Raw genomic sequence first — 14187 nt, forward strand, 5'->3', positions numbered from 1 at the left:
AAAAAAAAAAAAAAAAAAAATTCCAAGGCAGTCCTAAGGTCCTCAGCATGGTGGGTACAGGTTTGGTGGCCGGAGAGGTGGTGGTGGATGCGCTGCCTTATTTTGATCAAGGATATGAAGCCCCTGATGTGTGTGAAGCGGCTGCAGCGCTGGTAGAGAAGGAAACTCACAGATACCAACCTACTAAGAACTGCCTGAGCTACCAGACAGCCCTGGACTATTTTGCTTTTGAAACTGACATCATGAGAAATGAATTTGAAAGACTGGCTGCTAAACAACTGATTGAATTATTCAGTATGAAATGATATGAGCTTGCAGCCCCTTCCTCAGGTCAGAAAAATGACATTACTGCATGGCAAGAATGTGTAAATAATTCTATGGCCCACTTAGAACATCAAGCAGTTCAGATTGAGAATCTAGTACTAATGTCACAGCATGGATGTAATACCTGGGAAGAATGTAATGAAATTCTAGTGTATATGATTGAACATGCAGAGAAAGAACTTCAGAAGTTAAGAAAACATATTCAAGATTTAAACTGGCAGCAAAAGAACATGCAACTCACAGCTGGGTCTAAATGGAGAGAAATGGAATTAAATTGGATATCCCTGGTCAGTAAGAATTATGAGACTGAAAGGACTATTGTGCAAAGAGAAAATGAAATCTATCAAATTAAGCAGCAACACTGAGAGGCAAACAAAGAAAACATCCGGCAAGACTTCTGAAAAGGCAAATTAATCTTGTGGGCAGAAAGGAAGAAAAATCGGGCTTCCACAGAAGGCATCTGAACTTTCTCTGAACTATGAAGGGCAACAGTATCTCACAGAAACTGTTATGATTAAATGCTGAGAAATCACAGAATGTAGGACTGTTGTATTAATTCTGTTTGTATGTCTTAGCAAAATAAACATTTCTAACTTGGTAAAAATTAATAAATATAATGCCAGATATTAGCTGGGTACGGTGGTTCATGCCTGTGGATCCCAGCACTTTGGGAGGCCAAGGAGAGAGGATTGCCTGAGCCCAGGGGTTTGAGACCAGCCTAGGCAACTCAGTAAGACCTCATCTCTACAATAAAACAAAAAATTAGCCAGGTGTGGTGGCGCGCACCTGTAGTTCAAGCTACTTAGAAGGCCTAAGCCCAGCAGGTTGAGGCTGCGGTGACCATGAATGCGCCACTGCACTCCAACCTGGGTGACAGAATGAGACTCCAACTCAAAAATAATAATAATAATGCCACATATTTAGGAACATCTGGCCCATGATGCTATCGTGTTGCCTCAGAAGAAGGAAAAATGCTTTAAACTTCACTAATGCCGTGATCTCACTAGTGACTCACACACTCCACAGTGCTTCCATATCTTACTCAAGCCTTAAGAAGCTGACAAGGCTTACAAAAGGGTCATTAAACAGGCCAACAGGACAATGCATCCTGGTCACTGCTTGTTCAGAGATAAAGGGGGAAAAAGTTATAATGACACTAAAAGGAATCTAGTGTTTTGACTTTTTTTCTTTTCAAAATTATCAATTTCCTAACTCAGCCCACTGAGAAGTATGAAAAGCAATGGTAACCCAATAACAATGAACACAGAGCCTAAAGTGTGGTTTCTAACTACTATTCTCCATTAAAAGGAACCAATGCTCCTTGAAAGATTGGTTGATACCCAAATCTAGGATACAACATGTGCAGATCAGCTTGGTACATAGCAGAAAGCAAGGAAGCTATAAAAAGCAAATGAATCCTGGCCAAAGGATTCAGGAACCAACAAAGAAAAAGACATCCCCTTGGCTAGCAATAGGACAATTTGAGTGTCAAAAAGAATAATGAATGCAATTTTCTGAAGCATATGAAAAGCTACAACATTTTTTTCATAGTAATAAAAAGAGAGAGGGAGACAGCCCTTCTCATGAAAATAAAAAATAATTCAACATCACTGAAAATATCTGAGGCACAGGCTCTTTATTTTAAAAATTGGTAATTATGGGCCGGGTGTGGTGGCTCATGCCTGTAATCCCAGTACTTTGGGAGGCCAAGGTGAAAGGATTGCCTGAGTCCACAGCTTCGAGACCAGCCCAGGCAACTTAGCAAGACCTCGTCTCTACAATAAATAAAAAAATTAGCTGAGCGTGGTGGTGCAAATCTGTAGTTCCAGCTACTTGGAAGGCTGAGGCGGAAGGATTGCCTGAGCTCAGCAGGTCGAGGCTGCAGTGGCTATGAGTGTACCACTGCACTCCAGCCTGGGCAACAGAGTGAGACCCTAAGTTAAAAAATAAAAAAATAAATAAAGATAAAAATTGGTAACTAGAAGGAAGAAATTAACCATTTATCTTATCTTTGGTGTTACAAATTGTATTTCAGGGTTAACAAATAGTCCTGGTTTGTGAGGGAAAACACCACAGAATTCCAGTTAATAGAAAGAAGATTAGAAAAATACTATTGTGTAACTTCAATAAACTAATTGATTTAGGAAACAATCCTTAATGGATGAAATCCTTACACAAAAAGTTGGTGGAGAAATTTAAAATAGAGGAGAAGCAGTAACTCTCTGAGTCCACTAATCATTATAGAACGAAAAACAGACATTGCATGCATTCAACATCAATGAAGGAATTTTGCAAGCAAACAAAAAAGCTAAACCTGAATCTAACCAAGCATCTAGAGCTAGCTTTTATGTATAAGAAATACAGAAAATTGTAGAACAAAGGAATATACATGAAAATCCAGAATTTGGAACATTCTATAGGACAACTGATCTGGTTAGGTGCTATGTTAATAATATCCTTTCTTACCCATATTTTCCTCTCTCATTTAAGCAGCTTATTCTAAGAACTTCTCAGTCTTTTCCATTTGTACTTTAACTGTTCTCAGGGTCAACAATGACTTCAAGCCATGCGTGGTGGCTTATACCTGTAATCTTTTTTTCTTTTTTTAAATTTTTTTAATTTTTTGAGTTGGAGTCTCACTCTGTCGCCCAGACTGGAGTGCAGTGGCCACTCCCGGCCACTGCAGCCTCAACCTGCTGGGCTCCGGCGATCCTTCTGCCTCAGCCTTCCAAGTAGCTGGAACTACAGGTGCGCGCTACCACGCCCGGCTAATTTTTGATTTATTGTAGAGATGAGATCTCGTCAAGTTGCCCAGGCGGGTCTTGAATCTGCGGGCTCAGGCAATCCACTCACCTCAGCCTCCCAAAGGCGCAGGATTACCGGCTGAGGCACCGAGCCCGGCTATACCTGTAATCTTAACTACGCTGAAGGCAGAGGTGGGAGGATAGCTTGAGACCAGAAGTTTAAGACCAGTCAGGGCAACATAGAAAGGCCCTATCTCTAAAAAATATATTTTTAAGTAGCCAGGTATGCACCTATAATACCAACTACTCAGGAGACTGAGGCAAAAGAAGAATCACTTGAGCCTAGGAGTTGAAGGTTTCATTCATTCATTCATTTTTAATTTATTTTTTGTAGGAGTCTCACTCTGTTGTCCAGGTTGGAGTGCAGTGGCATGCTCATGGCCACTGCAGCCTCAACCTGCTGGACTCAGGTGATCTGTCCATCTCAGTCTTCCAAGTAGCTGGAACCACAGGCACATGCCACCATGACCAGCTAATTTGTTGATGTATTGTATAGATTAGGTCTTGCCAAGTTGCCCAGGCTGGTCTCAAATCCATGGGCTCAGGCAATCCTCTCACTTCAGCCTCCCAAAGTGCTGGGATTACAGGCAAGAGTCACTGCACCCAGCCCATTTATTTCATTTATTATCTGGGTTTTGGAACATTCAGAATTGTCTCTTCTAACTATTTGAAAATACACAACTAATTATTATGAACTATGATCACCCTACAGTGCTACAATTGAAACTTACTCCTCTCATCTAGCTGTAATTTCATATCTGTTAACCACCCTCCCTATTTTCTCCCACTGTACTTACAGTTTCCAGTAACCACCATAATACTAGTCTTTATCTATGAGCTCAATCTTTTTAGCTCCCACATAGGAATAAGAACATGTGGTACTTATCTTTCTGTATTTGACTTGTTCTGCTTATCATAATGTTCCAGCCTGGGTGACAGATCAAGACTCTGACTCTTTTTTTTTAAAGTCAGAGTCTCATTCCGTTGCCCAGGCTAGAGTACAGTGGCACACTCATGGCCACCCCAGCATCAACCTGCTGGGCTCAGGAGATCCTTCTGCCTCAGCCTTCCAAGTAGCCGGAACTACAAGTGTGCGCTACCATACCTGCTTCATTTAAAAAAATTTTGACTGTAGAGACAATGTCTCACCAAGTTGCCCAGGTTGGTCTTGAACCCCTGGGCTCAGGCAATCCTCTTGCCTCGGCCTCCCAAAGTGCTGGGATTACAGGTTGAGCCACAGTGCCTGGCCAACCCTGACTCTTAAAAACAAACAAATAAAAATCAACGACCTGTATATTTAAAATTCTTTATACCTCTTTGCTTTCCCAAAAGTTAAGGCAATGTCAGCAATTCTCATGGTTTTACTAACCGATTTTTAAATTCAATACCATTTTCAAATTTTTCCTCACATTGTCTCAGAAAAAGTAAAAGGTAATAATATTTCTACTAAAGTGGCTCTGATTTTATTTGTCTGATAGGTGTTCTGTAAAAGATTTCATTCAAAAACAGTATTGTACTACTTTGTCAGAAAATTCTACTACTTTAAAAACCAAGAATCAATGTATCACCAATTTTACTTTTTTCTTTCAGTCAGGGTTTCACTCTGTTGCCCAGGTTGGAGTGCAGTGACACACTCACAGCTCACTGAAACCTTGGACCTCCTGGGCTCAAGTGATCCTTCCACTTCAGCCTCCCACGTAGCTGGGACTACAGGCATGCACCACCATGCTCAGCTAATTTTTTTTACTTTTTATAGAGATGGGGTCTTGCTTTGTTGCCCAGACTGACCTCAAATGTTTGGCCTCAGGTGATCCTTCTGCCTCAGCCTCCCAAAGTGATTGGATTACAGGCATGAGCCATTGTGCCTGGCATTACTTACAATTTTAAAAATTGATTAGTCTTTCCTTCATAGTAGCATGGCCTCTGCTTATTAGAAAATAAGCACATACCTAGTGAGGTGTGGTGGCTCAAGCCTGTAATCCCAGCACTTTGGGAGGCTGAGGTGAGAGGATCGCCTGAGTTCAGGAGCTCAAGACTAGCCTGAGCAACATAGCGAGACCTCGTCTCTACAATAAATCAAAATTAGCCGGGCACGGTGGTGCCACCCATGGTTCCAGCTACTTGGAAGACTGAGGCAGAAGGATCGCCAGAGCCCAGCTTGGGTAACAGAGTAAGACTCCAACTCAAAAAATAATAATAATAAAGAAAATAAAAGATTTCATTCAAAAACAGTATTGCACTGCTTTGTCAGAAAATTCCACATCAGCGATTTTGTCCTATTTATATCATACCTCAGGGCCTCACTCAAACATTTATTGAATGAATGAATGGAGTTGGTATAGATAATGGGCAGGCAGCTAAGTGCACAAGACTCAAAGAATTAATAAGTACATTTTGTTTCAGTGTAAAATGCTAGCATTTTCTTAAGCTATAATCTTAATATTCATTTCATTCTAATAAACAATTAATGTCATATTCTCATGCTGTCTTACCCAGTGTCCTCCATTAATGCCAGGGTGATTCGAGAGAGGACTCGGTTCTGCGTGTGAGAACCAGTCATTGCTTCATTCTGAAAATCACCAACAGATTTTAATTAAAAGACTAGACTCTTTGCAACGCCCAATAGTTTCTGTAATTCATCTGATATATGTTTAATATGCTTTTAGTGTGAGAGGCTGACAAAACTGCCATTTTAAAAAGGTGAAATACATAAACCTTGTGTAAAATGATTAGACTAAACCTTAAAGTGAAATCTATTTTCTGCCTTAAACGTCTCCATTGTGTACAATTCTCCAGGAATGGTAAGCAACTGGCATTTAGAACTCTGTAATGAAACTGAAGATTAATATATGTGGAAACAGAAATATTATTAAAATATTGTATTCTCCAGGCAAAGTAAAGTAGGTGACTGAGACAGCTGTCCAGATAGTTTGGGATGTGGGAGCAACACTTGCCTGAATTACATAGAAAATGCTTTCATAACTTTCAACTTTGTGATTACAGAAATACGCAAAACAAGTGTGACAGAATCATGGGATCAAAGAATTTACAGGAGAAACCTAAAATATCATCAAGGTTTACTATCTGCCCAATATTTTAATTCATATCATAAAATTCCTACCAGGAGGTCACTTAACAATGAGGACTTCACTGCCACTTAAGAGAACATATTTCATCTTTGGACAGCTCTGATTATTCTTCAGATCTTTACACTGAACACTGGATGGTAATCTCAGGTACTTTGATACCAAGTTTGTTTTTTTTTTTGAGTTGGAGTCTCACTCTGTCATACAGGCTGGAGTGCAGTGGCATACTCACAGACATCCCAGTGTTAACCTGCTGGGCTCCGGTGATCCTTCTGCCTCAGCCTTCCAAAGTGGCTGGGACTACAGGTGAGCACTACCACACCCAGCTAATTTTTTATTTATGGTAGAGATGAGGTCTCATCAAGTTGCCCCGGCTGGTCTAGAACCCACAGGCTCAGGCAATCCACTCGCCTTGGCCTCCCAAAGTGCTGGGACTACAGGCTGAGTCACTGAGCCCGGCTGATACAAAGCTTTTTAAATAAAAATAGTTCATAAAGTTGATTTCACAGAAAGGAAGAGTTTATGAAATTACTACTCTTAGGCTTCTACTGAAAATTACATAAACTTTCATTTCTAGCCAATCTGCAACTTTCTACAAGGAGACACTTTGAGAAAATTTCTTAAGGAAAATAAAAAAGTTAAAAAAACCAAAAAATTCCCATGGGAGGAATAAAAGTATGTGTCTTCCATAAGTTTTCATAATTGTTACTTTGTGGTAACCTGAATAAGAACAGTAAGCCCAAGCATTCGTTTCATTCTTTAAATAATTTTACTATCTTTAGTTATGATGTATATAAGCTACAACTACCTAATTACCCAAATAGATCTCTAAAAAAGGGAAAAAAAAATGTCCAGGCATGATGGCTCATGCCTATAATCCCACACTTTGGGAGGCTGAGGTGAGAGGATTGTCAGTGCCCATGGGTTCGAGATCAGCCTGGACAACTTGGTGAGACCTCATCTCTACAATAAATCAAGAAAAATTAGCCACATGATGGCGCATGCCTGTAGTTCCAGCTACTTGGAATGAATCGCCTGAGCCCAGCAGATTGAGGCTGCAGTGGCCATGAGCATGCCACTGTACTCCAGCCTGATCGACAAGAGTGAGATCTAACTAAAAAAACAAAACAAAACAAAACCAGAAATTCCCTTTCAAGGATTTATTCTTTCTATAAAAACAAACTTGACCTTGGGTTAACTCTCTCTAGTTCTGTTCCCTTGGAAACCTAATAAAGGTAAAATGTCAACTGTGCTTCCAGGTAACAGTACTTAAGAAAAAAAGGCCTCCTGATATGCCTGTGAACTTGGGATTACTGTAAATGAACATGAATACCTCCTGGTAAGTCACAGTTTGGGACTTCCCAGTATGCAGTGACTCTTTTTTTTTTTTTGAGTTGGAGTCTTGCTCTTTCGCCCAGACTGGAGTGCAGTGGCACGCTCCCGGCCACCGCAACCTTGACCTGCTGGGCTCCGGCGATTCTTCCGCCTCAGCCTTCCAAGTAGCTGGAACTACAGGCATGCACTACCACGCCTGGCTAATTTTTTGATTTATTGTAGAGATAAGGTCTCGCCAAGTTGCCCAGGCGGGTCTCGAACCCTCAGGCCCAGGCAGTCCACTCACCTCAGCCTCCCAAAGCACCGGATTACAGGCTGAGCCACAAAGCCTGGCTTGCAGTGACTCTTATGGGTATGTCCCTTATAGCAGGGATCCCTAACCCTGGGGCCATGGACTAGTAATCAGTCTGTGGCCTGTTAGGAACCAGGTCACACAGCAGGAGGTGAGCAGTGGGCTAGCAAGCAAAGCTTCATATGTATTTACAGCCAGTCCCCCATCACTTGCATTACTGCCTGAGTTCCACTTCCTGTCGAATCAGCAGTGGCATTAGATTCTCATAGGAGCATGAACTCTATTGTATAAACTGCGCATGTAAGGCATCTAGGTTGCACGTTCCTTATGAGAATCTAATGCCTGATAATCTGAGGTGGAGCTGAGGTGGTGATGCTAGTGCTGGGGGGAGTGGCTAGTTTGACTGTACAGCCCCGCACCCCACCTTGGTCTGTGGAAAAATTGTTTTCCATGAAACTGGTCCCTGATGCCAAAAAGGTTAAGGACTGCTGGAATTTACATCTATGGAACTGTTAAAAAAAAAAAAGATACTAGCTCCAATTGGGACGTGATACTTCTTTTTTTGTTGTTTATTCATTCACTTATTTTTAAAAATTTTTAAATTTATTTTTAAATTGTGGGGTACAATTCAGGGTTAGGTATACAAATATTCATTGTGCAGATACCCTTGTTGATGAAGTGTGCCCCCCTTCCCCAGGCAGATTTTGACTACTGTCAATCCCTCCCCCCGGGACATGTTACTTCTAAGCTGGGATGTTTCTTCCATCTGTCTGCTGTGGTCTTGTGCTCTCATATGTGAGCTGTAGGGGGAGGGAGAGAGGCACAGATGACAGCCTCTCAACTACTGTGTGGAGAACAAGAGAAAGATCTGACTCTGCTGTGCTAGCATGTTGTGCGTTCTTTCTAATATTCTTCTAAGGGAATCTTTTTTCAGTATGGCATTTGATTGTTTAGTTGAATCTAAAAGCACCAACTGAAACATCACCCTGAGAAGGCAAGTATTACAGACATAAGTAAATTGCTCATTATAACATTTTCTAAAATAAAAAATGAAAAACAGGGCTGGGCGCAGTGGCTCACACATGTAATCCCAGCACTTTGGGAGGTGGAAGCAAGAGGATTGCTTAAATTCAGGGGTTTGAAACCAGCCTGGGCAACTTGGCAAGACCTTGTCTCTACAATAAATCAAAAAATGAGCCGTGCATGATGGCATACTCCATGGTTCCAGCTACTTGGAAGGCTGAGGTGGAAGGATCACCTGAGCCCAGCAGGTTAAGGCTGCAGTAGCTGTGAGTGTGCCACTGCACTCCAACTTGGGCAACAAAGTGAGACTCCAACTAAAAAAAAAAAAATAATAATAATAATTAAAAAATGAAAAACAGGACAGGTGTGATGGCTCATGCCTGTAATCCCAGCACTTTAGGAGGCTGAGGCGAGAGTCTTGCCTGAGCCAAGAATTCAAGACAGCCTGGGCAACATGGCAAGACCTCGTCTCTAAATAATAATAATTTTAAAAATTAGCCAAGTGTAGTGGCACTTGCCTATAGTTCCGGCTACTTGGAAGGCTGAGGCAGAAGGATTGCCTGAGCCCAGCAGGTTGAGGCTGCATTGAGCCATGATTGTACCATTGCACTCCAGCCTGGGTGACAGAGTGAGACTCGGACTCAAAAAAAAAAAAAAGGAAGAAAGAAAAAGAGCAAAACATAGTTGTTCATTAACATATGGCTTTTATGCTTCATTCATATAATATAATACTATAGAGCTATTTAAAAATGAGTAGATCCAAGTATATAGTCTATCTTGCTAAAGAATGTGTTTCTGCAATGTAAATGAGTTCATGTAAGATTGATAAGTAAGGAAATGGCATCGGTATAATATAGAATCATGTTGGTTCATAATTATTTTTTCTCTGCATGTTACTATTTTTGTGATAAAGCAATAGCAGTTAAATACAAAGTATACTAAGTTAGCTAAACACTGCAACAGGGGAATGCTGTGCTTTATAAAATGCCTGTTCACTCCATCTTCTTTCTCCTGGCTCTGTATGGCCAGAGGTTCTGCCTAGAAGTATTTATTGTATCATTTCTAGAATCTTTGCATATTTTACACTTGTCTCCATTACTCACATTTACAATCGTCCATCTGGCTACCATTGTTTGTTGTTGAGATGTTGCTTTAATTAAAGGGAAAAAAAGCTGGGAATGGTGGCTCATGCCTGTAAACCCAGCACTTTGGGAGGCGGAGGTAAGAGGATTGCCTGAGCTCAGGGGCTTCAAGACTAGCCTGAGCAACATGGTGAGATCTTGTTTCTACAATAAATCAAAAAATCAGCCGGGCATGGTGGTACATGCTTGTGGTTTCAGTTACTTGGAAGGCTGAGGTGGAAGGATAGCCTGAGCCCAGCAGGTGGAGGCTGCAGTGGCCATGAGTATGCCAATGTACTCCAGCCTGGGTGAGAGTGAGACGTCCACTCAAAAAATCTAAAAAATAAAAATCATTGAAGGGAAAGAAATACTCGCTGAGCATGGTGGCTCATGCCTGTAATCCCAATACTTTGGGAAGCCGGGGCGAGAGGACTGCCTGAGCCCAGGGGTTCGAGACCAGCCTGGGCAACATGGCGAGACCTCATCTCTATAAGTCAAGAAAAATTAGCCAGGCATGGTGACGCGTGCCTGTAGTTCCAGCTACTTGGAAGGCTGAGGCAGAGGAATCACCTAAGCCCTGCAGGTTGAGGCTGCGGAGGCCATCACGTGCCACTGCATTGCAGCCTGTGCAACAGAGTGAGACTCTGACTCAAAAAAAAAAGAAATACTAAAGTTGGCTGGGTGCGGTGGCGCATGTCTGCAGTCCCAGCTACTCCAGAAGCCAAGTAGGATTTCTTGACCTCAAGAGTTAGAGGCTGGAGTACACAACAACCATGCCTGTGAACAGCTACTACACTCAAGCCTGGGCAACAGGCTTGACCCTGTCTCTAAAAAATAACAAAAAAACTAGAGAAGATACAAGATTTTGCTTGAGCCAGGTGTAGTGGCTCATGCCTGTGATCCCAGCACTTTGGGAGGTAGAGGCGAGAGAATTGTCTGAGCCAATGGGTTCGAGACCAGTCTGGGAAACGTGGCGAGACCACATCTCTACAATAAATAAATTTTAAAAAAACAGTTGGGCTTGGTGGCACATGCCTGTGGTTCCAGCTACTTGGAAGGCTGAGGCAGAAGGATCACCTAAGTCCAGCAGGTCGAGGCTGCAGTGACCATGAGCGTGTCACTGCACTCCACCCTGGGAGACAGAGTGAGACTCCAACTAAAAAAAAAAAAATTTACTTATTGGAAATTTGATGTCTTTTTAAACTGAGCTAGTAGTTTTATGATGACTATTATATTTTTTTGAGTCAGGGTCTCACTCTGTCACCAAGGCTGGAGTGCAGTGGCATGATTAAGCCTTACCGCAGGCCTGACCTTCTAGACTCAGAGGGCCTTTCTGCTTCAGGAGTAGTAGCTAGAAATACAGGTGTGTGCCACCACACCCAGGTAATTTTTGATTTTTTTGTAGAGATAAGGTCTCCCTGTGTTACCCAAGTTGGATCTTGGTCTCAGGTGATCTTCATGGCTTGGCCCCTCAAGGTGCTGGGATTATAGGTGTGAGCTACCATGCCTAGCTTATGACATTGTTTTTCTTAGTGATCTGGTTACTTGTTTTTCCCACAAGTCTAGTATTTTTAGTGTCCAATTTTGAAAAAAGAGGTTTTTTTGAAAATATATGTTGTATTACAGCAGAAGTAACTGTACTGCCTAGGAGAGATGTCTAACATATATCATTAAGTGGGAAAAAGTTACATAAATGTATGAACCCATTAAAAAATAACTGTGTGGGCCAGGCTCGGTGGCTCAGCCTATAATCCCAGAGCTTTGGGAGGCCGAGGTGAGTGGATTGCCTGAGCTCGCGGGTTTGAGACCCGCCTGGGCAACTTGGCGAGACCTCATCTCTATGATAAATCAAAAATTAGCCGGGCGTGGTAGCGCGCACCTGTAGTTCCAGCTACTTGGAAGGCAGAGGCGGAAGGATTGCCGGAGCCCGGCAGGTCGAGGCTGCGGTGGCCGGGAGCGGCCACTGCACTCCAGTCTGAGCAACAGAGTGAGACTCCAACTCAAAAAAAAAAAAAAATTAACTATGTGTGTACACATAAATGCATATAATACTTGTAAGCTGGGCTTGGTGGCTCAGCCTGTAATCCCAGCACTTTGGGAGGCTGAAGCGAGTAAATTGTCTAAACCTGCAGGTTCGAGACCAGCCTGGGCAACTTGGCGAGATCTCATCTCTACAATAAAAGTCAAAAATTAGCCGGACGTGGTAGTGCATGCCTGCAGTTCTGACTCCTTGGAAGGCTGAAGCGGAAGGATTGCCAGAGCCCAGCCGTCGACGCTGGAGTGGCTGTGAGCATGCCATGGTACTCCAGCCTGGGCGACAGAGTGAGACTCCAACTGAAAAAAAAACCAAAAAATTTATGAAAGGATAAACAAAAAATTTAAAGTGTAATTAAATCTGGAAAGTGGATCTGGAGAACTGAAGGAGACAAGAGAATTTTAATGATCAAAATTTTGACTATATAACCTGTTTGAATAACTATTCCCATGATTATGAATTATCTTTTTTTTTCTTTTTTTTGAGTTGGAGTCTCACTCTGTCGCCCAGACTGGAGGGCAGTGGCTGCTCCCGGCCACCGCAGTCTCAACCTGCTGGGGTCCGGTGATCCTTCCGCCAAAGCCTTCCAAGTAGCTGGAACTACAGGCACGCGCTACCACACCTGGCTAATTTTTTGATTTATTGTAGAGATGAGGTCTCGCTGCCCTGGCGGGTCTCGAACCCGTGGGCTCAGGTAATTCACTCACCTCAGCCTCCCATAGGCGTGGGATTACAGGCTGAGCCACCGAGCCCGGCTATGAATTATCTTTATTAAACAATAAAGGTCCAGTAAAATTTAAAATAAACTGACCTCTAATAACCGTTTTTCCCAATGGTTGAGCTCAGTGCCCATACCACCTTGATTTTCAAGTTCCATTCCCTCCAGAATTGGACAATTAAAGTGTTTTCGTGCTTCATCCTAAGAATCAGAAAAAAACATAAATCCCAGAAAAGTACCATAAGATAACGGCAAACTCTTTATCATATGGACATAATAAAGTTGACATTTAAAAAATTACTTTGGTGAGGAGAGAATATCTTTTTAAAAATATAATTTTTAATATAATTAAATCAATATTTTGATGCTGTCACACTCTCCTTTGCAAGGCAAAGAAGAATTTTTTTCATCTTAATAGTTTCTCTTCTCTTAGCAGATTCTGACTTTGTACTATATAGCTAAAAAAAAAAGGTTATAGACAAATATGACTGCCACTTGCAACTTCTGTCAATAATAATTTTTAAAAATTTTATTTGATTGTGAATTGACAATTTATAGTTGTATATGTTTTTGAAGCACAAAGAGAAGCTATGATTTATGAATAAAATGTGAGATAATTACATCAAGCTAATTAACATATCCATCACCTCAAGTACTTATTTATGTGGGAAGAATATATTAAATTTACCCGCTTGGTAATTTGTAGAAGTACAATACACTATTACTAATCATATTCACCAGGCTGGGCAATAGATCTCAAAAATACTTATTACTTCTGTCTGAGACTTTATACCCTTTGATCCTCATCTCCCCATTTTCCTACCCCCAGGTTCTGTAACCACTACTGTCTACTTTTGAGTTCAATTGTTTTAGATGCCACATGTAAGTGAGAATATGAGATATTTGTCTTTCTGTGCAGGGCTTACTTCACTTAGTATAATGTTCTTCAGTTTCATCCATGTTGTTGCAAATGACAGACTGTCCCTCTTTTTTAAGGCTGAGTAGTATTCCATTGGTGTATACAGTTGAACCTTGAACAACGAGGTTAGTGGTGCCAACTTTTTGCACAGTCCAAAATCTGTATGTAACTTTTGACTCTCCCCAAACTTAACTACTAATAGCCTTCTATTGACCAATAACATAGTTAACACGTATGTTGCATGCTATATGTATTACGTACTGTTTTCTTAAAATAAAGTTAGAGAAAAGAAAATGTTATTTAAAAAATCATAAGGAAGAGAAACTATATTTACTTTTCATTAAGTGAATGTGGATCATCATAAAGTTCTTCATCCGCATTGTCTTTATGTTGAATAGGAAGGGAAGGGATGATCTTGTTGTCTCAGGGGTGGCATAGGCAGAAGAAAGTCCTCGTATAAGAGGGTCTGTGCAGCTCAAACCCATGCTATTCAAGGGTCAGTTGGATAGACCATATTTTTGCTATCCATT

General features: G+C 41.5%; 1 protein-coding gene and 1 pseudogene across 2 annotated transcripts in view; one reads left to right on the forward strand and one right to left on the reverse strand.

The window, feature by feature from the left end:
- The window catches only part of LMLN (leishmanolysin like peptidase), a 96855-nt gene that overhangs the window by 37382 nt on the left and 45286 nt on the right, over nucleotides 1-14187 (reverse strand). For both annotated transcript variants that reach the window (XM_008063683.1, XM_008063681.2), the window contains exons 10-11: nucleotides 12832-12939; nucleotides 5621-5697 (exon numbers count right to left, since the gene is read on the reverse strand). In XM_008063683.1, coding sequence (XP_008061874.1) covers nucleotides 5621-5697; nucleotides 12832-12939 — 185 coding nt within the window. The remainder of the gene's footprint in view (nucleotides 1-5620; nucleotides 5698-12831; nucleotides 12940-14187) is intronic.
- Nucleotides 32-725, forward strand: LOC103266042 (annotated as a pseudogene).

Source organism: Carlito syrichta, unplaced genomic scaffold (assembly GCF_000164805.1).
Source record: "Carlito syrichta isolate Samal-C Ts95f unplaced genomic scaffold, Tarsius_syrichta-2.0.1 Scaffold306997, whole genome shotgun sequence".
NCBI lineage: Eukaryota > Metazoa > Chordata > Mammalia > Primates > Tarsiidae > Carlito > Carlito syrichta.